The sequence below is a fragment of the Takifugu flavidus genome, chromosome 13, assembly GCF_003711565.1.
Source record: "Takifugu flavidus isolate HTHZ2018 chromosome 13, ASM371156v2, whole genome shotgun sequence".
Taxonomy (NCBI): Eukaryota; Metazoa; Chordata; class Actinopteri; order Tetraodontiformes; family Tetraodontidae; genus Takifugu; species Takifugu flavidus.
The window spans coordinates 12,871,810-12,897,323 of NC_079532.1; the positions used below are offsets into that span (position 1 = coordinate 12,871,810).

Consider the following 25,514-nt stretch of genomic DNA (forward strand, 5'->3'; position numbering starts at 1 on the left):
GCGACAATACGGCAGCTCCGCCTGTTGACTCAGAAAGCGTGTGCCACTGTGTGGATGCCAGTGCCCCAATCTCCTTTTTCGTCTCCTCAGCCCACCCCAGATCAGGTCCAATTGGATCTATAAACCCTTGTCGTGTCTTTAGGATCAACTTCAAACTACGCGTGTAACAGAAACACTCTTTATTGAGGTAAACAAGCTACCAGCCACCTGTTAGGAGTGAATGTATCCTTTTATCTTTGGCGTAGGTGAACTAGAAAAAAAGATCCAGTGATTTACAGAAGAGATGAAGCAAACCTTTAAAAATCCAGATGCAAAGAGCAACATTAGTGGAGCGAAACCAGTCGCAACCATAAAGTGTAGCTCATTCACCCTGACTGTAAAACGTGCTGCTGGTTTATGGGGGATTCGCAGGAATAGATCATGATTGTCATTTGAGAAGTGTGTGTGTGGTGGGTGGAATATGTTCCTCCCCCATGGAAACCTCCACCTCTACATCTGTCGCATAGGAATAAACCAGCTCATAACTGGTTCTCTTTATACCCCAAACAAGGGTGATAGGTCACTTGTTCCAGTAGCCAACTAGTTTTAGCCACCTGTAGATTTCTTTAGGCCCGAAGCAGGTGTCTAAAACAGAATTTAATTTGCACATTCCCGACATCCTGAGTAGTCCTGTCAGAGGAATCAGTGAGATATCAGACTCTTCGAGCTTCGCAGAGATGATGTGACTCTAATGTTCATACCCACAAACACTGAAGAAGAAGAATAGAATAAAAAGGAAGAAATGCTTCTTCTCGATTTTGCCCGGCTCTGCGCCTGAGCCAGATTGCAGCTGATTCTGTGTCGGTGTGAATGCGCGTTGATCCCAAACCGTTAGGTCCCTCATGCATTTTTAATGCCCCCGTGTCTGAGCACGCGGCCACGTACGCTCAAGCGTGTTTCCCTGCAAGTTTGTCAAAGAAGGTATGCCTGCAGATGTCTGAGATTATTGAAGCCGGAGTGTATCTCAATGCATAATTTATCAGCTCTTTGTCATTCCCCCCCTCATCCACGCTTTGTCCAAGGCCACTAGCTTTGGGGAGGGTGCAGTAACATACATATGCTATAGCGTGCATTGCTGGTGCTCATTATGGCCCAACCGTAAGATAAAAGCAGGAGAGGGAGTGTGTGGGCTCCGGCAGGCCAGACCTGGCATCACTATCCACCCCCCCCCTCCCCGAGGACTCTTTGATGAAGCGGCGGGTTGCTGCCACCTCTTCCCTGTCCGGTCGCATCACCGTCACCAGTCACAACTCCGGCTGACACTTCTCTGATTTGGTGGCTCCATGTTTGAACCTTCAGAGAGGAGCCGTTATGAGGTGACGCTCGCTGACACGTGTTTGAGGGGATGATATTGTAGTGGCGCCAATCGAGGTGGGGAGCGTTTGATATTTCCCCCGACCTGCCGCAGCGATTCTCTGCTGCCGTTTTTGAAATCTGGTTTTTTTAGGGGGGGGGGTTGTCTAGACGTTTCCTCTGATGGTCCATGTCGAACGAGGCGACGACAGCTTAATTGCACGGTGAAAACGCCTGTGAAGTGTCCACAGAGCAGAGATCTGAGTGTCTCCTGGTTGTGTTGTTTGTCCTGCAGGATCAAAGAATGGGTTGATCAGATGCAGAAGGAGCTGGTGACCCTGGCGGACACAGCCACGGCTGGGAGGAGCCTCACGCAGGTACACATCACCATCCCCACACACGTATGTAGAAAGAAACACACATGTGCCAAAGCTAGCTAGATTTGATCGGCGCGATACTCTATTGACGGTCTACAAACAGCTTTGTGATCCAGACCTACAAGCTGATTTTGATATTATTTGCACCGCTCCCGTTTCTTCATAGATTTTCCGGAGAAACCAAGATTTGTACACGGTGGAGCAGAACGACGCCGAGGAGCTGGTGGCGAGAGCGGCGAGGAATATCGAGCAGCTGCTGCGGAAAAGGTCTGCCGCCTTGGAGGTAAGACTCAACCCACTTAGAGGCGGAAACAGTCGGGGGAAACCAAGTCCTCCATCTGCTTCCCTGAGACTTTTTAGATTAGGATGTTTTCCTGTTCTTTGGGTGTTTATGGGATACGTGATATGTGCAAGAGCTTTTAAAAGCCTCTGACTGGAGACGATGAAGCTTGGGAGGATGAAGAGGAGCACAAGGGAGAGCTTTTCATCAATTCTCCACAAACGCATACAACTAGGTTTCCATTTTCTTTGTGAGGATCCATAAACTCCAGCACTGCGCAGCGTAGCGAGCTGGTTTAAGGCTCAGCATGTGATCCAGCTAATACAAATGAGCTGTACCGAAGGAGCCGTCGGTTCCAGAGCAGAAAAAAGTTGAATCATCAAGGTTGAAATAAATATTTGGAGTCAAATTTACACGGAAAATACCGCAGTCGACACTGACAGACTCTTTCCTTTGCCATGTTTTAAACCCATTTCTGAGGAATTACTCAAGTTTTTTGGCCCCGAGCATCAAAAGTCTTGAGATGGAGTTTTGTAATATGGGTTTGATGCCCCAGTGGAATAGAAACACGGTCTGAAACATTCCTAAATGAAAACCCAGATCTCTTTTTTTCTCTGGGACTGAGGCTGTTAATGAGAGCTTTGACCCTGGGGATGTTCTCTTTTTCTCCCCTTTTCTCCAGCTTTTTTTCCCACAGAATTGGGTCAGAGATGCTCATCAGCGACATCAGAACAGGGGAACTGTTTTCATGGCTACAAAGATCACAGCGGTCCCTACTTTGCCTTTTCAAGGCATCGCTATTGTTGTCTTATTAGCGCTAGAGGATACACGAGCCCCCACAAACACAACTCCTGCCAAGTGTCTGTTTTGTGTTAAGTAAACTCTGGTCTTCATATTGTTTTTCCACTAATGCTGTGAACTGTTCAAGCGTCCTGCTGTAAAACTGCCACCAGAGTTTTATTTGCGTGTGCTTGTTTCTGTCTAGTCTGTGTGTTACCGTGTGTGTTGTGGGTCGGTGGCAGATGGTGGGAGGGTGGGGGATCGGCCAACCTGACACTGATAGTCCATTGAACCTCTGGATATCGATCACTTCTCCCCTTTTTCACGGGGTAACCTGAAGGCACGCTGATATGGAATCCTCTGCCCTGAGATACGGGGTGGGGGGTGGGGGGTGGGGGGTAAATGGACGAATAGATGATGTGGAAGGACAAGTGGGGATGGACAGATGACTGCACACATAAAAGACTCCTGGGGATTTCAGTGCTGCAGACAGTATTTCCCATGTTAGCCACAGATGTGCTAACAAGCTAGCAAGCGTGCACATGGTCATAAAACAAGTGGCACAAGTCGAGCATCAAATATTCAGGAGTAATTATTTTTGGCAGCATATTACAGGAGGAAGCTTTATTATAGTTTTTACACTTCACGCTCTGAAAAAGGAAACAGGATGTGTTGAGGTGGTGTCGATGCTTCCCGTAGCGCAGAGTGAGCAAAACCCGGCTAAACGCAAACGGTGTGACGAGAGCGTGGTGAAAAATGGCCATTTTTGACCTGCCGCCATAAGGGGGACTCGCAAATGTTGCGATATTAACGCCGGATAACACACCATGCAGGCATTCCAGCCCAAGTCTAAACAATGCAGATGATACGGACGTTCTGATAGCTTCTGAATTATTAAGGCGCAATATTTACACTCGTTGTAACCACCTGACACTGGCTGATGGGAACGGGGATAGCGGATTTCTCTGATGAGTAATGGGATAGTAACAATGCTGCGAGGCTTCAATAAGTAGCAGAGTTAATTATGACAATATGGCGTAGGCCTTCTCCAACTATCATGAGGTTTGCATTAGCTCAGCTCTAATTAAACAGGCCTCGCTTGACTGGTGCAATTACTTTATCTACTGCCTTGCCAATGTCCATTATTCTTTGGTTTTATATTACACGCATATATCATAGTTGTCTTATTTTGGTATCCTTTCCTGGATTCCTTCCTTAGATATATTTACGCATATATTTAGATTAGATTAAATTGCCATATGTAAATGAGGATCTTTTGTCTTTTCCTAGAGACCTGAGGCTGGATTTCATCTAGAATCTATTACATTATCAATAAATCAAGTGGTCTTCCTTCCTCAAAGCCCTGTTTTTCTCCGCCTGATGATAAATTTGGCTTAAAAAAGTAGAAGCTGGCAGGTCAGATTAAACCCTCAGTGTCAAACTAAATAAAGTGAGCGAAGGCAGTTATTGCCTTAATCTTTCCCTGAAACACCATCGTTAGAGAGATGGACTCAGTTTGTCACCGGCAGCCCGGCGACTAAAAGTCCAAGAATTATCTAGTGAAGATTGGCAGAGTATTACACCATCAATCTCCTCTGAATCCCGCCAACAGCTCCTAGTCCCTGCTAGCCTCTAACTTGCAGCGTGCTCATGCTCGGCTGCATCCAGCCCATCCTCCGGTTCTGATCCCCTCGTAGCGTCCCATCCCATAGCGGCCTGGTTTGTTGACCCTCGCTCACTTTGCCGTTTTCGAGCGATAACCCCACGGATTTGTCGGGATCCGGCTCCTGCTTTGGCGTGTCCAGGAACCGTGTCACACTGGCAGGATTCACCCAGGCTGGAGGCACAGGCCGGATCTCCGTTGCTACCCATCCCTCTCCACATGCAGGAGGGTTGTCTAACAAATTTGCTCTTTCCTCCTAGGACAATTGAGTAGATTAGCCGTAGATTCCCCATATAGACGATCCTCCATTTTTAAGGGTTTTCAAGTTTTTCTTTTGTGCCGGTGTTTATTTGCCATTTTGGCCCCAGGTGATGAAGCAGATTTCCGTTAATCAGGCGGCTGTTAGGATAATGAGCACAAGATGCAACATTCTTCCTGTTTTATTATCTATGTTTTTTGTGTTCTTTCGGCATGTGTGTGTAATTTTTTTGTGTGTTTGCCGGCGCCAACATGGTGCGCTAATGAACGGCGGCTGTGATACGATCAGAGACATATTCCAGTCTCTGGAGCAGATGTTAGTCAACCTCCCCTCTCTTCTCTTTGCTGATTATATTAAGCAGGCACAAGGTGTGTGTGCGTGTGTGTGTGTGTAGGGTAGGGATGGTGGAGGTAGTACAGATGGGGAATTCTAACTAGAGTTACGGTGGTCCAGAGACAGGAGCCTAATATATTCATGGACAACTGTGATGTGTGTCGGAACGCGCTCGCAGCTAAAATTTGGGAAATCTGGGAAACGGGAAACGTAGCGGTGATTTTTGACCTAAACTGAGGTGGAATTGAGAGGAAAGCCACTTTAAAGGCTGGATTTAAAGCGCAGCAGATCCGCTCTGGACCGCCTACAACTGCTGAGCGACCCTGGCACCGATCCAGCGGCATGTGCCACGCTGTGGTGTGCCTGTCCAGGCCTCGCTGCCACAGCCTGTTCACTGCTGAATCTAGTTTACAATCCATCCTGTTTGCACCCCCAACTACAACCCCCTCCCAACCCCCTCCCATGGCCAAACACCAGCCTACAGGAGTGATATTCCAGGGTCCTGCTTGAAGAATCCTTGAAATCCTGGAATCAGGATTTACTCACTGCCGCCCCCATGAGGCTGAATAATAAATGATGGAGTGTGTGAACCAGGTTCTGGATGCTATGAGACATTTGAGAAATGTACACTGCGTTGACAAAAAAAAAAAAGAGCAAACCTTAAACATTTGGAATTGTTGATTTGCGGATCATGTTCCGTAAAATGAACTTTACTTGACAGCTCGACTTCTGCTGATTAGCGTTTAGCATCCGCACTGACACCTCTCGAAAACTGACACGGAGGACTGAGAAGGTCCTGGAGCTTAGCTGGTAGCTGCGCTTACGCATGTATGATGAAGGTGTCATCACTGAGCGGTCCCTGGCTGGCGGCGCTGCGCTTCCCACGCTCGTCTAGGGCACGAAGGTGCCAGCAGGAGATGAGTTTGTCACAGTCACCATCAGCCAAGCTGCACATTTAAATGACTAAAATTAAATCGAGGGCTTCTGGGCTATAAATCCAACAGGTAGCCAGCTACACATGGAAGAAAAACAACAACAAGGGAATGTGTTTAATGGCTGTAATTAAATGCTAGAACTTTGTGTTCCAACTAAATTCCCTTCCCTGTAGATGGGAAAAATGTGACTTTTTGACCTGAGTCAAATAAATAGCAGTTATGGGCGTAGGAATGTTAGCATAACTGCTGTGGAATGACACACATAGGCTTTGTGTTTTGATGAGCGGTGACATCACTCAGCAAAATGAGCCAAATTGACAACCTGCAACATGAATCTCAGTTTATTTAAATAATGATGCTGTTACGGTTGTCAGGATGAACTCATTAGATACTTGTTGAATGCCGAGTTATGTAAAAAGTCAGGATAATTCTGACCTGGAGGCTTGTAAGTTCAGCAACATTTGTTTTTGTTCTTGCTCTTGATCTTTTCGTTTTTTAAATAAAAATCCACAACCCCGATTTAGGAGTTCCCATAGTAAGTGTGTGAGATTTTTCACTCTCTTTTTTCTTGGATACTCAAGGTGTTAAAGAGAACAAAGTTTGTTTTGGCTGGGACATTTGAAACCTCCCGAGAAACTAAAATGGAAACCTCCCGAGAAATAAATGGATTTATAACTGATTTGATTGTCTTTAAATACCTCACATGGTGCAACAATTCTCATGCATCTCCAGCACCATTTGTTCCTTAAAACTATCTAAAACTCTCCTCGCCAGCAGGAAAAACAACACTTTTCTTTACCTCCTGCGGTCACTGAAAATTTTGTACCAGAGAATTGTTCGAAGACAAAGTGGGTGTGGCCTTTGCTGCAGTGGGAGGGGCTTAGTGCAGGAGTTCTACACTGAGCTCTTACGTATGAACTGTCCTGGCCAGAATAGAACCTCATCGTTTTCAGTCTTTTTTACTTATTTGTGGCCTTTATCTGCCTCGGAACAAATGATTTATGTTGCCCATTTGCTCATTATTGGACTTTTTGACCTCATTATTAAATTATATGTGAAAATAAATCGGCTAGTAACTGCTCAGCGTGTTTTAAAATGTAATTATTTGGGTTCTATATTCCTGCAAATGTATTTGAATTAAGGAGAGTTTTTTTTTAACTTGTATTGCAAAAAATGACAGCATAAAAACCAAAATAATTTTAATGAGGGACAATAAGAATCCGGAACAGCTGTGAGCCACTATTAGCTCAATTATCTGTCTGCGCTTTGGAGTCATGCAGGGGATTTAAATCTCAGGGAAACAAAACACAGACGCACCTAATTAGTTGTCGTACATTAAGACCCACCTTGGTTTCTAATTAGCTTACAGCGGTTGAATGCACCACGAGGTTTGGCTCTCATATTACAGCGTAAAAGTAACATTTCTTTAGCCATCTGAATTTGTTACATCCCACTCAGGGTTTTAAGATGACCTGGACCTATTGTTAGGTAAAGCAGTAATAAACTCTTGCTTTACCCAAAAAACAAACAAGGCGCTTCCAAGAATGTTGACGGGGGTTGACAGGGATGCGCCATGGCAACCATTCAATGTCTCTGCCAGCCTTGTGCTGAGCATTGAACCCGTGACCACGGGAGTTGTGATGACAAGAATAGAGGAGCTCTGACTAAACCAGCGCATGGTTTAGCTTTACTTTAAACAAACCTGACGGCAGATCGGATTTTCCTGAAGGCATCTTAGGACGTCATTGTTGATTCCTAAACCTAAAACTTAAACCTAAATGTTAAAATGCTGTAATATCTTATTAAAATGTGGCTATTTATCATCATTAGAAGTACCATCAGTACCACAGCGACACGACAAGTCGTAGTTTTTTTTAGGGTTTTCTAAAAGAGTTCGCCTTTTCCCAGAAACAAATGTGAGATGTTCTTCTTCTCTCAACCCTTGCTCAACAGTGATTTAGGAACATTCCTGCAGGCCTGATCACATTATTTATCTGAGAAGTTGAGAGGTGAAGACTTTATTAGTCACTCCTTCATTCCTACTCAGCTTGACCTTGCGCAAGACCGCCAAGCGGCGTCCTTAATATCACGTGTAAAACCATTGATGTATTCAATTTAGATTGAGATTTTGCTTGTCAATCATCATTTTACATTAGAATTCAGATTCCCAGTGGAGGAAACAAGATACATTGGGCGAGTGAGGAAGACATAGAGCAGCTGTACATTAACTGCTCCTGCTGGAGCCCGTGAGGGGAGGCATGAGGGGCAGCTCTGTGCTCCCCTGGGCCCCCACATCTGCTGCTTGCTCTCTATCCACCTCACTGCTTCACTCCTCTCCTCCTGTTATACCTCCTGACCTCTGACTGCTGGATTCTCTCCATTTCTCTCAATGCAAATCTTCTTCGTCACCCCTCTCCGCTTCACTTTCCCCCCACATTCTCTGTTCTTTTGGACGCTGCTTGTTCGTCAACACCATTTTTCTTCCTCTGCCCCTATGTAAACATCCCTGGTACACACAGGAAGGTGCTTTTCTTTTTCCAGCAAACAAATGGAGCAAAAATGGAGCAGCTCCTCTAATTTCCATCACTGCATCTGAAATGTATTGCTTTCCCTGGACTGATCCTTATTTCCTTCTTTTTTCGACCTGCCACCTCATTAAATTAGGATGAATTAACAACATTCATGAATGAGGAGAAGTGGAGAAATCACAGTGGCTGTAGGCATTAATGATCTTTAAGGCTGTTGTTGTCTGGAGCTGAAGCCAGAATGCTCTGAATGGTCCATTGATTTCATCCACATGGGAAACACACACACACACACACACACACACACATGCAGGCGGAGTGTGTCTGGCTCTGCGAGGTTTAGCCGAGCCTGCCTCATCTTCCCCCTCGATCCTTTAAGCCATGTTCCGCTTTCTCACTGCCCAAGCAAGAATGACGGCTCAGGCCGGTGGGGCTGGCTAGGTATTACCCAATCAACCAGCCTGTCGTAGCAGCGCCAGCTAGGAAATGGTCTCTCATCTTAAACAGCTGCACATCCCAACAATCCATTTCCCAAACTTGCCATAACCATCTATTTTTCCTTGCCCATTAAGAAGATCAATGGCTCTGCAGGTCTCCAGTGGACATGTGGCGAGGGAGTGGGCTCATTATGGTGTGGAGGAGGGACGTCTATGGTAAAGTATCTGAAAGAGAGACTAATGAGTAGTTACGTCTGTTGGGAACGGCGAATGTACTCGGAATTGCGAGTGTTTTCCATGTCTTCCAGCACCTCAAAGAGCTTTACAGAATGTCACGTGCGCACATGAGCCACTGGTTCACGACTCAGCACAACATGCCCAGGGACACCCTAACACACAGATCATGTGACCACAATCCAGATCCCTGGAAAACGTTGGTCTCCTTCAATCCCCAGGGTCTGTCCCAGGTACTCCTATTAGCTGAATCATTGCAGGGCTGTTTGGGCTTGACCAGACCAGCGTTGGCTTGTGATGCGCTGTCAGACAGAGCAGCTGCCACCGGCTCCATTATGAACTGTCGCCAGTTTCACAGAGGTTAGCTGCCACTCAGTAAGTGGCCTCATCCAATCAAAGCTCTGTTGTCAAAGCACTACGCTGTTTGCTCAGGGTAGCCTCTGTTTGGCAAACGGAGATTGAGATTGGTGCACAGGGGAAAAAAAAGAGAAGAAAGGAGAGGGGTAATTAGGTGTGTTTCCTCACCACCTCCAACCCCCCACCTTCATATCCCCCAGAGGAGAGAGGAGGCACGTCAAAGTGCTGTCATGAATTTTTAAAAATCCTGTCAGTCTGCACTCCTCGATAGGGTTTTGTGTGTGTGTATCACACCAGGGTTTGGCTTTCTACATATGTGATGCGCACCCTTGTGGAATCCATCCATTCATCTTTGAGAGTGTAACCTTTATTAAAGCCTTGGTCTGATCACACTTCATTCGGATTATTGTACGTTAAAAATCTCTTTAAACCGAACGTCATCGCAAATCAAACCCGAGGTCTCCATATCTATCTGATAGATAGATAGATAGATAGATAGATAGATAGATAGATAGATAGATAGATAGATAGATATAGATAGATAGATAGATAGATAGATAGATAGATAGATAGATAGATAGATAGATAGATAGATAGCAGCAGTGTAATCCTATACTGGTTCTATATGTGTGACAGCTGAGAGCATCATTACGTTTGCAGTGTTGTTTGTGTGTTTGTGTTTATTTATGGCTCACGTGTATATTTAGCCTGTGACAGCCAGTGCAGAGGAGGCGGTGACGGGTCTGGAACTGATCCCACCACCAGGGGCCAAATGGATGGAAGTGTTGATCAAGAATGGCACCGGTGCTGACAGCAGACACATGGTCTCACACACTCTCACCTCAGCGAGAGTCAGTCAAAGACACATAACAGTTCCATAAACATCTCATTTATTTATTGCTCGTCTACCGAGTCCAACAGATATGAGGAGATTAAGATGTAAATACACTTTAATGTAGTCGCTAATGGTCCATTTAATTGAAACATATCTCTGAATGGAGCTTCTCTGAGGCTGTGATAACCCTCCCTGGGTGGAATAAATCAGCCTGATAGGGAAGTTTATTTAAGGGGCGATCCTTTCTTCCTTGGGGTTGTGATTAGAGTGCAGGAGGAGAGAGACCAGGGCCGGACTGAGGGTTAGGGTTAGGGTTAGATTTAGCTGAACGAACATAAACACGGGTCTGTTGAACTGTTTTTGTTCTTCTTCTGTCTTCCTTGGATTCCCACCTGTCTTATTTGACCTGCTGCGCTTTCATTTGCATTCCACGCTGAGCCAAGAAAGACTGAAGGACCGCCACACCTTGAGTCAATGAATAAATTAATGTTTCTCTTCTCTCATTATAAACAGAATTTGCATCACAGGCTTTGCAACAAGCATTAGTTAATTGCTGCGCGTTAGAATACCATCAAAGATTTTCTCTTTCACAATTATTAGCAAAATCACCAGAATATTTCCCCCTTTGCAGCAGTTGTAAACAGTTTAAAAACAAATAAAATACATTTTAGTCGCGTGAAGCACTTCACACAAATTGTGCAACCAAGTGAAACAAAAAAAAGGGGAAAAAAAGCCTTAAAAGTACATAAACACGCTAACCTGTCGTAGCAGCTGCCTTCCACATAAGTGTTTCCTTAAACTTCTGAGCGCAGCAGAATTCACGGCGCTCTTGTTTTCTGTTTTGCCCTCATTTCACTCCAAAGAAAAATAATGAGGGCGGAATCAAAGCGGTAAAGAAACAGCGTGTGTGTGCGCGTGCATGCGTGTGTGTGTGTATTTCCTTGTGCTTCATAGTGAATATGCAATTCACAAGCAAATGGAGGACAAAGTGAAAACATTTTTGCTGATTTTCACTACCTGAAAGGGCTGTTAGCGTTGGACAATTAGCATTAATGCTATAAGGAAGGGGTGTCCAGACCTGGTCCTCCAGGGCTGCAATCAAGCCGGGATTTCTGTCCTACCAGGTAGACACGGCTTTCACATGGAATCCTGTATTTCCTGGTGAAACCTTTTCTGAAACAGAAAACCCGGCTGGGTTACGGCCCCTGACGACTGGGTCCGAAGGAAACGCTAAGTGACTGGACATTACCTCAACTGAGTCCTCAAAAGGGGTGCTGGAGGGATAAATAGTAAATAAATGACATTAACTGTCTATCCCCCTTTACATCTTGTAACCTGTTGACTTTATGTGCTGATTGTCCGTTTGTGTGTCCTCAACGATTCCAAGATTAAATAAAGCGTAAATAACAATCAAAGGTCAGTCCCACAAATTAAATCATTTAGCAATGCCGAGATAGAGCTGCGATGGGTGATTGGAATCTCCAGCCGTTCCTCGGAGACTCCTGATCAAATCCCGCTCTCCCATCAAGAGACTACAGGAACACCGTGTCGCCGCTGTATTTCTACCACGACTCGTTATAAACCTGACACCGCCATGATGGGGGGGACTATAATTGTCGCACAGCCTGTAAATGAATCATGGCGAACATTCAAACGCGTGTCGCTCTGGTGAAGCATGGGCTGCGCTGTCTGACAGGGCCTTTTAATCAGCCTTCATACCAGGAGCTCATTTAAGTATCTCAGCGCTCATCTCCCCACTCCTTTGGGTGTATCACCCTCCCTAATCGGGAGAAGTCTGAGTTAAAGAACATCCGTATCTTTCTGTCACGAGCAATAACGTGACCACTCGCTACAACCTTTTTATTCGGGCTTTCAGGAACACGGCGACCTTTAGTGGACGTAAGACGGTGTAAGACGGTGGTGACCCTGTGGTTTGGGCTTTGCAAGTGAGATCATTATCGCCTCGCTGTCTTGTTCCCCCTCACCAGAAACTGGCCACGGCCGCTGAAGACTTCCAGAAGGAGTACGTGTGGAAGGACGAGTTTGAGGTGACGTATTGGAATGTTCTTCATTTGGCAGCGATTGTGCCTCTGAATGGATGTTTATTGTTGCATCCGTGTCTCTGGCAGCGATTACAGCTCCCTCGGCGTGAGTTTTATGATGCTGTAGTCTGTGGCGAGATGCTTTCCAGCCATCATTCAGATCAGAGATCCCACACTTTCTAAGAGCTGCCAATTAAAGTGATGGGAAAGAGGAGCGTGTGGGATTGTCACAACGGCGCGAGCACTAAATGCATCCAGCATATTGCCTTCTCCCAGGCAGGGAAGGACTTACTTTACTGGATCATTGCAAATGGCACCCAGACATAGATGTTAAAAAAAGAAGATGAGCACGCCTCATACTAAACAGCAAGTCTTATTTTAGCGAAAACTGATAACAAAACCAAGAGCAGAACTCAGAATTGAGGGGGGGGTCACGCTGCAACATTGTGTACATTTATTTTTCTCTGTCTTATTTCCAGGATGATGAAATTGCGTACTACAACTCGAAGGACAATGTAAGACCTCTGCTTTTTCGTTTACGCTCCTTCCTACAGTAATATTCTTTAGCTGCACAGACTCCATCTTGTCCTCCCTTTCACCTGCTTTTGCTTTTCACACACATTTTTTTTCCTTCTCCAACCAGGCTTTATATCAATCCCTGTATTTCAGCCCCCACCCCCCTCCTCTTCTTTCAGGTGAAGAGGTTCCTGCCATGTTTTCTCCCTAATTGACGGATGAGATGTATGAGCTGGCTACACTGTTGCTTTATTAGGAAGCGACTGTTCGCACTCACACTCCCTCCCCTCTCATGTTTTTCTTCTCTTGCTCCCCATCTACCCTCAACCAGCTCCTCCACATCTCTTCTTCTCTATCATCCACACACACACACACACACTCGACTTTTCAAGTAAATGGGAATTGCTGCAAAAACATAATAAAACATAAAAAGTTTACTAATTTCAAAAATGGGGCACAGCCAAGCAGGGTTCTCTTCTGTTCCCTCTTAAGTGAGAATGAGGCATATGGACAATGGCGGCGTGCACTTAAACAAGCGGGGAAGGTGGGAAACACGACGCATTATTACATCAACCGCGAGCTGATGAGGATGCATCGTCTGTTTCTTGCTGCTTCGAACATTCAAGGATGCTTCAGAAATCCAGGGGAAGGCGGCGGCGCGGCGTGATGCCATAAACCTGCTGTCCTCATCATCCTCTGTGTCTTCCTGCTTTTTCTCACGCAGCTGGATGCAAATGAGACAGAGGGGAGGAAATATAGGATGCGACCAGACTTTAAAGAGGACCCGACATTTAAACGTCTGACAGATTACAACCACACGGCTGTTCATATCCCCACTGACATCTATGATGGATGTGAGTACACACACACACACACACACACTGATACACAAGCAAGCAAGTGCAAGCACAGTAACCATGGCTACAGCAGACACTGTTTAGCGTCTGAGCCTGTAGCAAATTTACTTACATACTGTACTTATCTTTTTGTGACTCAGCATTGCAGGAGCTTTAGTTTTGCTCTGCTCTCTCTCAGCTGTGTCATTTCAGTATTATGGGATTCAAACCCTATTGGGCAGCTTGTGTTATGTGTGCTTTTACTACACCTCTGGTGATTTTTAATTGCAGAAATGTAGAGCCAGAGCTTCTGTCAGTGCTTATTCCATTACACAGTTTTCAGTCTTCTTTCCTTTTACGTGGGAGTTTGCTGTTGCACTTGACCTGCATGTTCCTGTTTGTCTCTCTGAACGATTGAGAAGCACAGGAAGGAAAAAGAAAACATCCTTTCATATCCTTCATTAGTTCTCCCGCACTTGATGCTGGGTCATCTGTTAAAATCCACATTTGTGTTTCCTTCCTGCCACATTTGGAAGCTCCCATTAGCCACTGTGCTGCAATAACAACGCAACATTACCTGGCAAACAGGAGCCTTTCTAACGCCAACCTCCCAGTTCAGATGCCAGCAGCTGCTTCTGCAGGATTTGAAGAGTTTCGCGGCTGCTAACCTGCAAAGCTCGCGGAAAAATCAATAAAAGCAATGGAGGGAAACATGCATCTTCAATAGACTTATTACCTGCTTTATTATAAAAATGCATTTCTGATCGTTTCCTCATCATGTGGTGACATTTACATTGAGTGGTTTTGAATCATTTCTTTCTCCAGAGTCCCTCTGACATTAGCACAAGGTGAATGTCAATGACTTAAGACAGGACAGTTGAAGATGGTTTGAATTATGCATCACAGCGCCTTTTTTTTGGTGAAATTCTGAGCTCTTGGGTGACGCTGTGGTCATATTGTGGCTAACTGTGAGTGATATGTTGCACAAAGGTAGCACATATGGTTCCTGATGAGTTTGGAACATCAGTCCAATTACTGGGCAGGGTTTTTTCTTCATTAGCCAGCTGCACTGCTGCTGCTTGGCTTGTAGTTTGCATGTTTTTTTTCTCCTTTTTACATATTTTACCATGGCAGCGTGTATTATTGAGATGTTGACTAATTAACATGCGCCGAGTTGCGATGCGTCAGCAGTGATTTGGGGGTACGGGAGAGGATGGACTTCCTCAGCCTGTCCACAACCCCGCGGGGAAACCGTCTGGCTGCAAGGTTACACGCTTCCCCTTTCGCGCTGACCCCGAATGCTGCAGCAGATGTGAGTGTGAGGGATGGTCTTGGGTTCACGCTGCTGCCAGGCTCGTTTAAAGTGTAAACCTGCTTTATCAACAAGCATTCACCATATTTTTCCCTGACTTCTACTTTGCCGCCTTGACTTGGTGCCAAAATACATTTTTTCCGTGTGAATGGCGCCTTTGCTGAGTCCATAATTAATGAAAAAAGATCCTCTGAGCTGCTTTGAGTTATCCAGAGAAAAAGTTTAATCAGAGATACGAAAAAAATGAAAGATGTGTGTGACGCTAATGAAAGAGGCAGCTAGTGGATGAATCCTTTCAAGGAAAAGTCTAGTTGCTCTCATTGTACGGACACATATGCATTTTCTCTACCGGTGGAAAGGAGGAGACAAGAGGATTCATATGTCATTGAGGTTTTTCTCCAATTTGATCTTCACCCTATAAATGTTCCAAGAATAGCCTTTGCCCTGCCGAAGAAAATTGGATTTTCTGGGTAAGGTGTTAGGCAAGTCCATGAAATCGCCTTTTCCTGGCAGCATCTCATCACATGTGAGATACAGAGGTAGGAAAGAGAGAGACGCTCGAAGGTCACAAAGGCTGGATCCTTCGGAATAGTGATGCCAAAGAGGGAGCTGCTCTACACAAATGAATTTGGTTGTATTGCTTTTGGAAACTTGGAGGAAAAAAAGGTATAGTGCACAGTAAATAGGATAGGATTCAAAACCTATATATGGATTGTTTGATGCGTGTGTATTGAGGCGAGCACCTCAGAGCACCTGGAGACTGCAGCTCCGAGAAAAGTCTGATAGTGAATGCTGGATGTAGAGATTCTTCTTGTTGTTGCTTCCTGCATGTGTGAGCGGACATCTGGCCTTAAGTCTCATTTACTCTTGGTATTATCTTGCACGTCCGGTGCCCACGTTGGCATCCACACTCGGCACATCTGCTTTATTTCTTTTTCCAGCCACAACTCTCAAGTGTTGTGGGCTATAGATTCACCACCAGGATTGTGGCGATTGTGCTCAAATTTCCTCTTTCCCTACCATCAGGTGTGGTTTTGCAGCTTAGATCACACGTGTAGGATCAATGCTTCTTTGGTTTAACATTTATTTACATCTGTACTTTAATACAAAAGCACAAGCCACAATCAGGGCAGCTGTAGGTTGCTGAGCAAGTCTCAGTGATATGAGGGTCATTGGTTCGATCGTGCACACAACATGTTAAAGTGTCTGGGAAGAGTATGATGAGCCAAGATAGGTGTCGAAGGTGCCACATCACTGTCTGAATGGCTTTTCCTGAATCCTGACGGGCTGTTGCCATCATTGCATGAATGGGTGAATCCAGAGTTGCACAGTGGAAAGCTGGGAGTGGACAAAGATGGCTGGAAAAGTGGCGGATGAATGCAGACCGTTTACCAAAGATCCGGAGGAACACGAAGACAAAAATACAGGACAGGCCACCTACACGGATGAAGACTGAAGTTTAACCTTTGTGTGTGGCCCAGTCTTAAAAGCTGTGGACGTCTAACACAACACCTGCCCACAAAATACAGATTTGTCTTTTGACGGAGGGATTTCTGTTGTTCACCTCAGGCTCGGATTCAAACCCAGGACCTGCTTTCTTCTGACAGGGCAAGGCAAGAGTGCCACAGATCTTCCTGTTTCTCCCAACAGATTATTGGGAATGGGCCAATAATCACAAGATGTAAAGGGAAACTCCCCCTTTAATGTGTACCTTTGTTGGTGAACTGTGTCAGCCCCTGATATCCCAGGCAGATGAAGTCATGGTGGGGTATAGATTCAGTACGGCATCAAAGCGAGGCGGAGCGCAGCCAGGGAATTCATTAGTGTCGGTGGCAATACGGGCGGCAACGCTACTACTGCTCTTATTAAATACTGCGACTAAACCAGGAATAGCTCCATTAAACAGACAGAGTAACCCAAAAGGAAGCAGCTAAACGTGTTTACGTCGGCTTCCGCCTGCTCCCCAGAGCATCCGATAACCGACATCTTTGCCTCCGTTACGCTGACTGCGGCTTTGCCCCCACTTGCCAGTTTTGTAATTAACGCTCGGGCCGCGGCGCTATTTTGTTTTCCCTGAAAAATTCCCCGCTTTACGAGGTAAACATCTCCACATAATAAAACCACACGCGCTCTCCATTAGAACTCTCCTCCAGAGACGTTTAAATGAGCGTCCCAGTCAGTGCAGCAGGGAAGACAGAGGAAAGACAGCGTTGGGGCAGCGTGTGCCATGTCTCCATCCATCAGGGCGACTGTTATGTGGCTCCGAGCTGTCCTGGTGCTGTGTCATTACATCCATAATGCCTGTTGCTTCCCACAACACACACGATCAATCACCCCGATGCTCACGCTCCCACCTGCACATGCACGAACGGGATGGTTTGGCAGGCGAAGGGCACCGAATCCAGGCTGCTCCGATAGACTGTTGGGAAATTTCAAGCGTGTACCATATGTGACGTCTGTGTAGATTCTCAGTCATCCAGGTCATTGTATCCAAGGTAGTTTTCTACCTTGGATCCAAGGTAGAAAACTACCTTGGATACCATATGTGACGCGCACGTGTGCTTTTCCAGCCACCATCGTGTTGAATGAGCTGAACTGGACGGAGGCTTTGGAGGAGGTGTTCAAGAAGAACAGGGAAGAAGACCCCACCCTTCTCTGGCAGGTGTTTGGCAGTGCGACGGGCCTGGCCCGCTACTACCCAGGTACCAGAAAACGAAACTCTCCGCTTGGTTTAATCTCCGGGAAACATCCCGATGGATCATCACTCCCTCCTCCTGTGCATTTTTAGTTCCATCCCTGCGCGCCCCTCCTTATTAAATCAGTAGTGCGTTTCTCAGCTGATTATCATTCAATTGACTTAGGAGGCAGCCGGTGGCTTTAAATCGTCACTACAAACAGCCGAGGGAGCCAAATGAATTTATTTCATTCACACATCAGCGAGCAAAGGCAGTCAATAAATAATATCCATTGTTCAACCCTGGCTGATTGTTTATTTGGTGTCACAGATAGTATCGTATTATCTTTAGCCTGAGTGTTTCCCTTGCAAAGCTATTTCTATTCATGAGATTCCCCGTCATCATAGAGACACTGCATGGCTTTATGGGGCAAAAAAAAGTTTATGTCTCATATTCATGAATTTTCATTGCCGCTGAATTTATTCCCCTCCCGTCCTTTAGTTCCATCTCCGCCTCCCTCACATGCACTCTCCTCCTGAGGAGCTGTTACTTAAAGCAAACAGACAGGAAATGTTGACTTAGTTCCCCGTCTCGTCTCTCCTCGGCTAGGTTAACGTGTCACCGCGCAGATGGTTGATTAAACCCCCCCCCAACTGTGTCCTTTTTAACACTTACCAGTAAATTTGGTGCAGCATCTGTCCAGCAAAGCTCCATCAAGCGGCCTTGATTCGGAATTAATTGAGCTATATTGTCTTCCTGCAGCTTCGCCCTGGATGGACGCTCGGAAGACCCCGAGTAAAATCGACCTGTATGATGTTCGCAGGAGGCCGTGGTGAGGAAACCCGAGCACGGGCTGTTGAGTGGGGTTGGATTTCAGTGTGGGTGTTTCTTAGATGGAAAGAAGGAAAATAGTCTCCTCTTAGTCGTTAAGTCAGCATTTTCTGGCAATGTTTTCCAAAATTTGGCACGATAGAATATTCCTTTTACAGCAATTATGATGTTAACCATTGTGTGTGTGTGTGTGTGTCCTGTATAGGTATATCCAAGGCGCTGCCTCACCAAAAGATATGCTAATCCTTGTGGATGCGTGAGTTTCTAATGATCTATAACCTCTCTTCAGTCGTGACTTCCCTAATTATCATAAATGCCTTCTCCATATATCCTGCGTAATATGCATTTCCTGGAGCGCAGGCATTTATAATTACAGAGAAGGAATGCCCCCCTCTGGGTTGGAGGGTGGGGGTGGGGGCGAACTGAACTGAGATTGTCTTCTTCAACATCTTTTCCAGGAGCGGGAGTGTGTCTGGCTTAACGCTGAAGCTCATCAGGACCTCAGTCAGCGAAATGCTGGAGACGCTGTCCGATGACGACTACGTCAACGTCGTTTATGTGAGTGCCGTTGCATCTCCCGCTCGCCGGGCGCCACGTGCGTTCCGGAAGTGGAGGCAGAGGAGCCGGCGATGCACGCAGGGCGGATGGGTTAAGAGTGGCGGGCGTGAATGGGTGGAGGCCTCTCCAAAGTGGCCCCTGAAGCCTCAATGAGGACGCACGCGCGCACGTGCCTGCCCGCGTGCACAGGCAGAGTCAGAAAGACAGATGACAGGTAATGGAGTATAGATTTCTCTCAGGTCTGGCCACCCTGAAACAAACCTGTAATAAAAGACCCGCTGCTCAGTTGGGTCTACAGGATTAAAAGTGTGTAGCGCGTGCCCCCACCCAACCTCTTAACCTGTATGTGTGTGTGTGTGTGTGTGTGTGTCCTGTATAGGTATATCCAAGGCGCTGCCTCACCAAAAGATATGCTAATCCTTGTGGATGCGTGAGTTTCTAATGATCTATAACCTCTCTTCAGTCGTGACTTCCCTAATTATCATAAATGCCTTCTCCATATATCCTGCGTAATATGCATTTCCTGGAGCGCAGGCATTTATAATTACAGAGAAGGAATGCCCCCCTCTGGGTTGGAGGGTGGGGGTGGGGGCGAACTGAACTGAGACTGTCTTCTTCAACATCTTTTCCAGAAGCGGGAGTGTGTCTGGCTTAACGCTGAAGCTCATCAGGACCTCAGTCAGCGAAATGCTGGAGACGCTGTCCGATGACGACTACGTCAACGTCGTTTATGTGAGTGCCGTTGCATCTCCCGCTCGCCGGGCGCCACGTGCGTTCCGGAAGTGGAGGCAGAGGAGCCGGCGATGCACGCAGGGCGGATGGGTTAAGAGTGGCGGGCGTGAATGGGTGGAGGCCTCTCCAAAGTGGCCCCTGAAGCCTCAATGAGGACGCACGCGCGCACGTGCCTGCCCGCGTGCACAGGCAGAGTCAGAAAGACAGATGACAGGTAATGGAGTATAGATTTCTCTCAGGTCTGGCCACCCTGAAACAAACCTGTAATAAAAGACCCGCTGCTCAGTTGGGTCTACAGGATTAAAAGTGTGTAGCGCGTGCCCCCACCCAACCTCTTAACCTGTATGTGTGTGTGTGTGTGTGAAAGAGAGAGATCTCCTGGTATTAAATCTACGCCCCTGACTGGATTCGATCCCAGGAAGCACGCATCCATCACTCACCTTTTGGTCACTTTGCCATTCCCGTTGACTCCTTTGTGCCGGCGCATCGATCCATCACATCTCACCTCATTTCTGACCCTCTCGCCAATTTGCTGCTTTTAATTATCTCACGTCTGCTCGTGATTACGCACCAAAATAGCCCACCAGGAGGCGGCGTGCTGCAGGGCTGGGCGGAGGTGTTTATTGACGCGGGCCTCGCCATTAAAGCTGTCATCCTTTCCTTTGCACAAAGACAAGCATTCCCTCCGTCTCCTCTCTCCGGGGACCTTTTGTCTCGGGAAGGATCCACTCTGATTCATCGCGAAACATGCAATTATTGAAGCTCTTCACTGGCTCCCCTTTTAGTTTTCCACACGCATTTCCAGATCATTTCCACCCTGATATCGACAGTATTATTATGATTAATCAGATGAATACACATAATATTAGACACTGAGTTTAAATAAACAGTGACATCCGATGATTTCCCTGCCTGTTATTATCTCTCTGTCAGCCACACACCCTCATAGATGATCATTCTCCAAGCCCTCTTCCTGGCCCTGAGGGCCTGATAAACTGCGACTAAACCATTAATCTCTTATAATATCCATAAATTCTCCCTCATTACCTGTAACCCAGGGACTAAGTTAGCATTTGGTCGCAGGTGATGCTCTGGTAGCCTCCTCAGCAGCTGCTGCTGATCATAATAATGCGGACAGATGTGTCTTTCTGCTCATTCCTCATCTCCTCGGCTTTCCGTCTCACCTGTTCCTCTCCGTTCCTCCGCGCTTTCACCTCGCCGTGCTCCGCTTTCATCTGGACGTTTCCGGCCCCCACGTGTTAGCCACAGTTGTTGCATCTAGCCTGGTGTCTCCTGGGATTAGGGATTTACGATTAGCCCGTTGTCCAGTGTCACCGCTAATCCGTTCCCAAGTTGCTCCATGTACGGTCAACGGCCTGGACCGTCGCACACACGACCCAAAACCTGTTGTAATGGGATCTCTAGGGGGTTTCAATATGTGGCTGACTGAATTCACGTTTGTGTCAGAGGCCAAAATGCGGAAAACCTTTTTTTTTTTTTTCCCTTGCACTCGAGTTCTGCAAATCTGGGTTTCTTGACATGCTGCAATAAGATTTCAGTGTCAGTCGAGCTCATTAGTCCTCGAATGCGGTACACCTTCTCACTTTCCTGCTTTAAATTTCACACCCTTCCTCCTGTCACATTTTGTACCTCATCCTCCCACACTCCCCTCTCGTCTTCCTCTGTCCTTCCCGCAACATTCTTTGTGATTAAAAATCCCCGCCGATGCTGAGCGGGTGCAATTACGTGAACCTGCGAACGATCCGAGGGCGATTACTCATGCTGTAAGAGTATAAATCCCTGCTCTGTATGGAATCCGCCTCTTTTGCAGACAAATTGAAAGTCTCCCTAAGAGAAATCAGTCTTTGAAGGCTGGCATTTAGGGTTATTTTAAGGGTTTTTTTAGAGCGGGGGTGGGGAATGGGCAGAAATTGTTCGTGTTTGCACGTCGTTTTCTCCGCCTCTCAGTGCAGCAGAGACGAGCATATTTGTTATTGTCAGTCTAAAAGGAAGTTTGAGGCCACGAGGCTCATTGGAAAGCCACCCACACATGCACACACGCTGTCAGCCTTCTCTTTGCCTCCTTGCCTGTCTGTGTGGATTAGCGTTTCCAGCCTCTCTATTGGCCCTCTAACAGACACATTGATTAGTTGAGATCGATGAGTTGCACTATTGTTTCAGAGGAGTTGCGCTAACACACAGCTAGCCGTGCCGCTTTATTACACCACTGTCCCCTGTTAGTTATGTAACAACATTATCAGTTGTTTCTGTTATACAAGTTGACATTTGGATGTTTGACTTCAAGTCTTTCCTCTCCTCTTCTTCTACAAAGGCTTCCAACTGGAAATGTAACATAGAACCAGTTCAGAATCTGTGCAGATTGGTGTTTTTTACTAGGTGGAGCGTGGTTCTGTGCACACTGCGGGGTGAAAAAGGGATGTCTCACCTTTAAAAAAAGATGGTGTTGCTGCCTAACCTTGCTCTTGTACAGCACAATCCTGTTTCCATGGGTACCAGATCGTTGAGGTCTGAGAATGTGAAGCAATTAGTGGGGCTTGATGAATGTGTCTGTTTACCACAACTAGCCAAAGCCAGGTATGCACGCTGCATTTGTCAGCCGGAGTGTCAGATTTCGGAGGGTCCCCCCCCCCCCCCTCCTCATTTATTCTTGTATAACTGATTGTTTCAATGTTTCCCAGTTCAACACTCGAGTGAAGAAGACAGCCTGCTTCGACCACCTGGTTCAGGCCAACGTCAGAAACAAAAAGCTGCTGAAGGACGCCGTGCAGAACATCACAGCAAAAGGGATTACAAACTACACAAAGGGCTTCGAGTTCGCTTTTGAGCAGCTGTCTGTGGTAAAGTACCAAGTTCCTCTCTCTCTAGTACCAAATAGGTGTGTTTTGTCTCGTTGTCTCAAGCCTTTATAAATTAGCCTGTAAAGTCTCTTTTAAGGTGGCGTCCATGTTATCCTTGTCATTTACTGCCCCCTGCTGGTGAAACCAGGTATAACTCCCTGTAGACCAGAAAGAGATCAAGAATGGCTGCTCAGGAATGATTCATTCTCACCTTCTTTGGGCGTTCAACATTTAGATTTAAAGTTATTGAGTCCACTAATAACCTTTCCTTTTTGACAACATGAAATAAAAGTACATCTTAATCCTAAAACTGTCCCACTGACCAGACCAATGTGAGCAGAGCAAACTGCAACAAGATCATCATGCTGTTTACGGACGGTGGGGAGGAGAGAGCCCAGGCCATCCTCGAGAAATACAACGCTGACAAAAAGGTAACGTCAAGGACACGAGATCTATCTGTGAGTCGCACGCTGACGAGCTGCTTTTATCTGCGTCGGGCTGCTTTTGGTTTGAAGGGTTTTTAAGCGACTCTGCGTTTCAAAGCCCCCTTTGGGTTTTAGATTTGCTTCAAAACCTTAAAATCCAGTCAGGAAGCAGGAGAAAGCTACTTGAAACCTACTTACACAGAAACACCAGCACACACACACACACGCTTTAGATAATATGGTGCATTTGTGGACCATACAGAACACAGATTTGACCTGGCTGAATGGGTCTTTCCAGGTCAGGATCTTTACCTTCTCTGTGGGACAGCACAATTACGACAAAGGTCCCATCCAGTGGATGGCCTGCTCCAACAAAGGTGCGTTCGAGACATGAACACACACCTCCGTCCTGACTGTTCCACATCCCGTTTCAGCCGTCGAGTGCTCCCATTCCTCTGTAGCCTCAAATGTGGCACCTGTGTAGATGTCGCCTACTCCTGTGGCTCCGTGCTCGTGTCGTCTGCTGCTTAGAGCACGTGTGTCCTGATGTCCGTCTGCTCCATTGTCCAGGTTACTTCTACGAGATCCCGTCCATCGGAGCCATCAGAATCAACACACAGGTGTGAGGCTGCAGAAGTTTTGTTGTGGGATGAAGAAAATGTCTTTAACTCTCTTTTAAATCTGTCATTTCTCTCTCGTAGGAGTATCTTGATGTCCTGGGACGACCGATGGTGCTGGCAGACAAGCAGGCCAAACAGGTCCAGTGGACCAACGTCTACCTGGATGCTCTGGTACGGCGCTCATCCTCATTATTTTACTGTGGAATTCAGATTTTTTTTTTAAAAAAGTGGAAATTTGATGACCTTAGAAGACGACTAATTGCAGATAATACCTTGAAAAACTGGTTTTCTTTGGAACTCTCTCAGGAGCTGGGTCTGGTCATCACAGGAACCCTTCCTGTTTTCAATAAGACGAAGAGCAAAGACGACAGGAACGGCGAGGTGCGAATAATGAAATGTTTGAACAGGCGACAGGTGGCTGATCGATACCGTGTGTGTTTTACACTCTCTGTCATTCTCATGCCTCCTCAGTACCAGAATCAGTTGATCCTCGGCGTGATGGGGATCGACGTTTCTCTGGACGACATCAAGAAACTGACGCCCCGCTTCACAGTCAGTTAATTTATCCATTTCTTTATTTATTTTCACCTATATGCACCGTGACAGACGCATCTCTCACACCCTAATGTGAAGGCTGGACACACTAGCTTCCATTTTCCCCACCAAGTATGAATGATAGCACTCCATTATGGTTGGAAGGCCATATATAAAGGCCTCTGCAGCCTTTAGCATGCTATCATGCTAGGTGGTTTTCCCCATTCGCAAACAATTAACGTCCTCATCCATCTTTCGCTCCAGATTGGTCCAAATGGATACTACTTTGCCATCGATCCAAATGGATACGTCCTGCTGCACCCCAACCTCCAGCCAAAGGTATCGTCGTTAGAATTTATAGGTCTTGAAACGCTACATTACTTTACTGTATATGCCATAAATCTGTGCTAGAGCTGTAAAAACTTACAGATTAGCAGATGGCGCCTGCTTCTTTCAAACCAGTCCATTTTCTGTGGACTTCAGCCAGGTTGCCTTCAGGCAGTCTTGCAGGCTTCAGATACATACCTGCACGAACCTAGCATCGAACTATGAAACTGAATTCAGCAGCACAGCGTTGCCGTCGGGCTACTTTCAGAAAACCAGTTTGGTAGATGCTTCAACTATTTCTTTTAATTGCTAAAATGTTATGAGAATACATCATTGTCAGTCCTGTTCCGCTCATCCTGGTCTGCGTGGCTCAGTACAGCCAGATCTTCCGGCTCCTCCTGACGAGAGGCCTGACCCGGCTCGGCTCCATGTGGAGGAGCGGCACCTCTGCCTCCACCACCTTTTAGAGGAGCTTGATTTAATGGCTCAGAACCACCGATGCAGGCTGGAATGTAGTCTGGCTGCTGTATTTGAGAGTTTGAGATTCAAAAAAGCCACTTCCCCCAGACATTTGTGACTCACCAAGTTCTGTGTTCTGACCCGTCAATCTGCTGTGACGTCTACCCTCACATTCCCGCCATTCCCCACAGCCTCATATATCACAGCACACACAATTCATCCCTTCTCTCTCTGCGCTCCTTCACATATCAGAGCACACTAAATCACAGAGTACAGCCTCATTACGAATCAAGGCTTCTTGAAGTCATGTGGAAAGCCTTTCACCCCCCCTCCGCCACCACCATTTTTAACATCGACGGCGTCACATTTCACCTTTCGATAACTCTTCCTAGAAAAGGGCTCGCAACAGGAAGCTCAGGCTGAGAAACAAGTACGCCGTCAC

At 46.4% G+C, this 25,514-nt stretch overlaps 1 protein-coding gene across 2 annotated transcripts in view; it reads left to right on the forward strand.

Annotated features, from left to right (window-relative positions):
• The window catches only part of LOC130535708 (voltage-dependent calcium channel subunit alpha-2/delta-1), a 43,409-nt gene that overhangs the window by 2,507 nt on the left and 15,388 nt on the right, over window positions 1-25,514 (forward strand). Inside the window, exons 2-18 of one of the 2 annotated variants that reach the window (XM_057050906.1) lie at window positions 1,628-1,709; window positions 1,876-1,992; window positions 12,336-12,395; window positions 12,869-12,904; window positions 13,630-13,759; window positions 17,624-17,755; window positions 18,491-18,560; window positions 18,765-18,815; window positions 19,018-19,117; window positions 22,549-22,707; window positions 23,034-23,138; window positions 23,431-23,509; window positions 23,703-23,752; window positions 23,834-23,923; window positions 24,059-24,133; window positions 24,224-24,304; window positions 24,551-24,625. In XM_057050906.1, coding sequence (XP_056906886.1) covers window positions 1,628-1,709; window positions 1,876-1,992; window positions 12,336-12,395; window positions 12,869-12,904; window positions 13,630-13,759; window positions 17,624-17,755; window positions 18,491-18,560; window positions 18,765-18,815; window positions 19,018-19,117; window positions 22,549-22,707; window positions 23,034-23,138; window positions 23,431-23,509; window positions 23,703-23,752; window positions 23,834-23,923; window positions 24,059-24,133; window positions 24,224-24,304; window positions 24,551-24,625 — 1,492 coding nt within the window. Of the gene's footprint in view, window positions 1-1,627; window positions 1,710-1,875; window positions 1,993-12,335; window positions 12,396-12,868; window positions 12,905-13,629; window positions 13,760-17,623; window positions 17,756-18,490; window positions 18,561-18,764; window positions 18,816-19,017; window positions 19,118-19,749; window positions 19,850-22,548; window positions 22,708-23,033; window positions 23,139-23,430; window positions 23,510-23,702; window positions 23,753-23,833; window positions 23,924-24,058; window positions 24,134-24,223; window positions 24,305-24,550; window positions 24,626-25,514 lie in introns of both variants that reach the window. The other variant, XM_057050905.1, reaches the window with a different exon arrangement.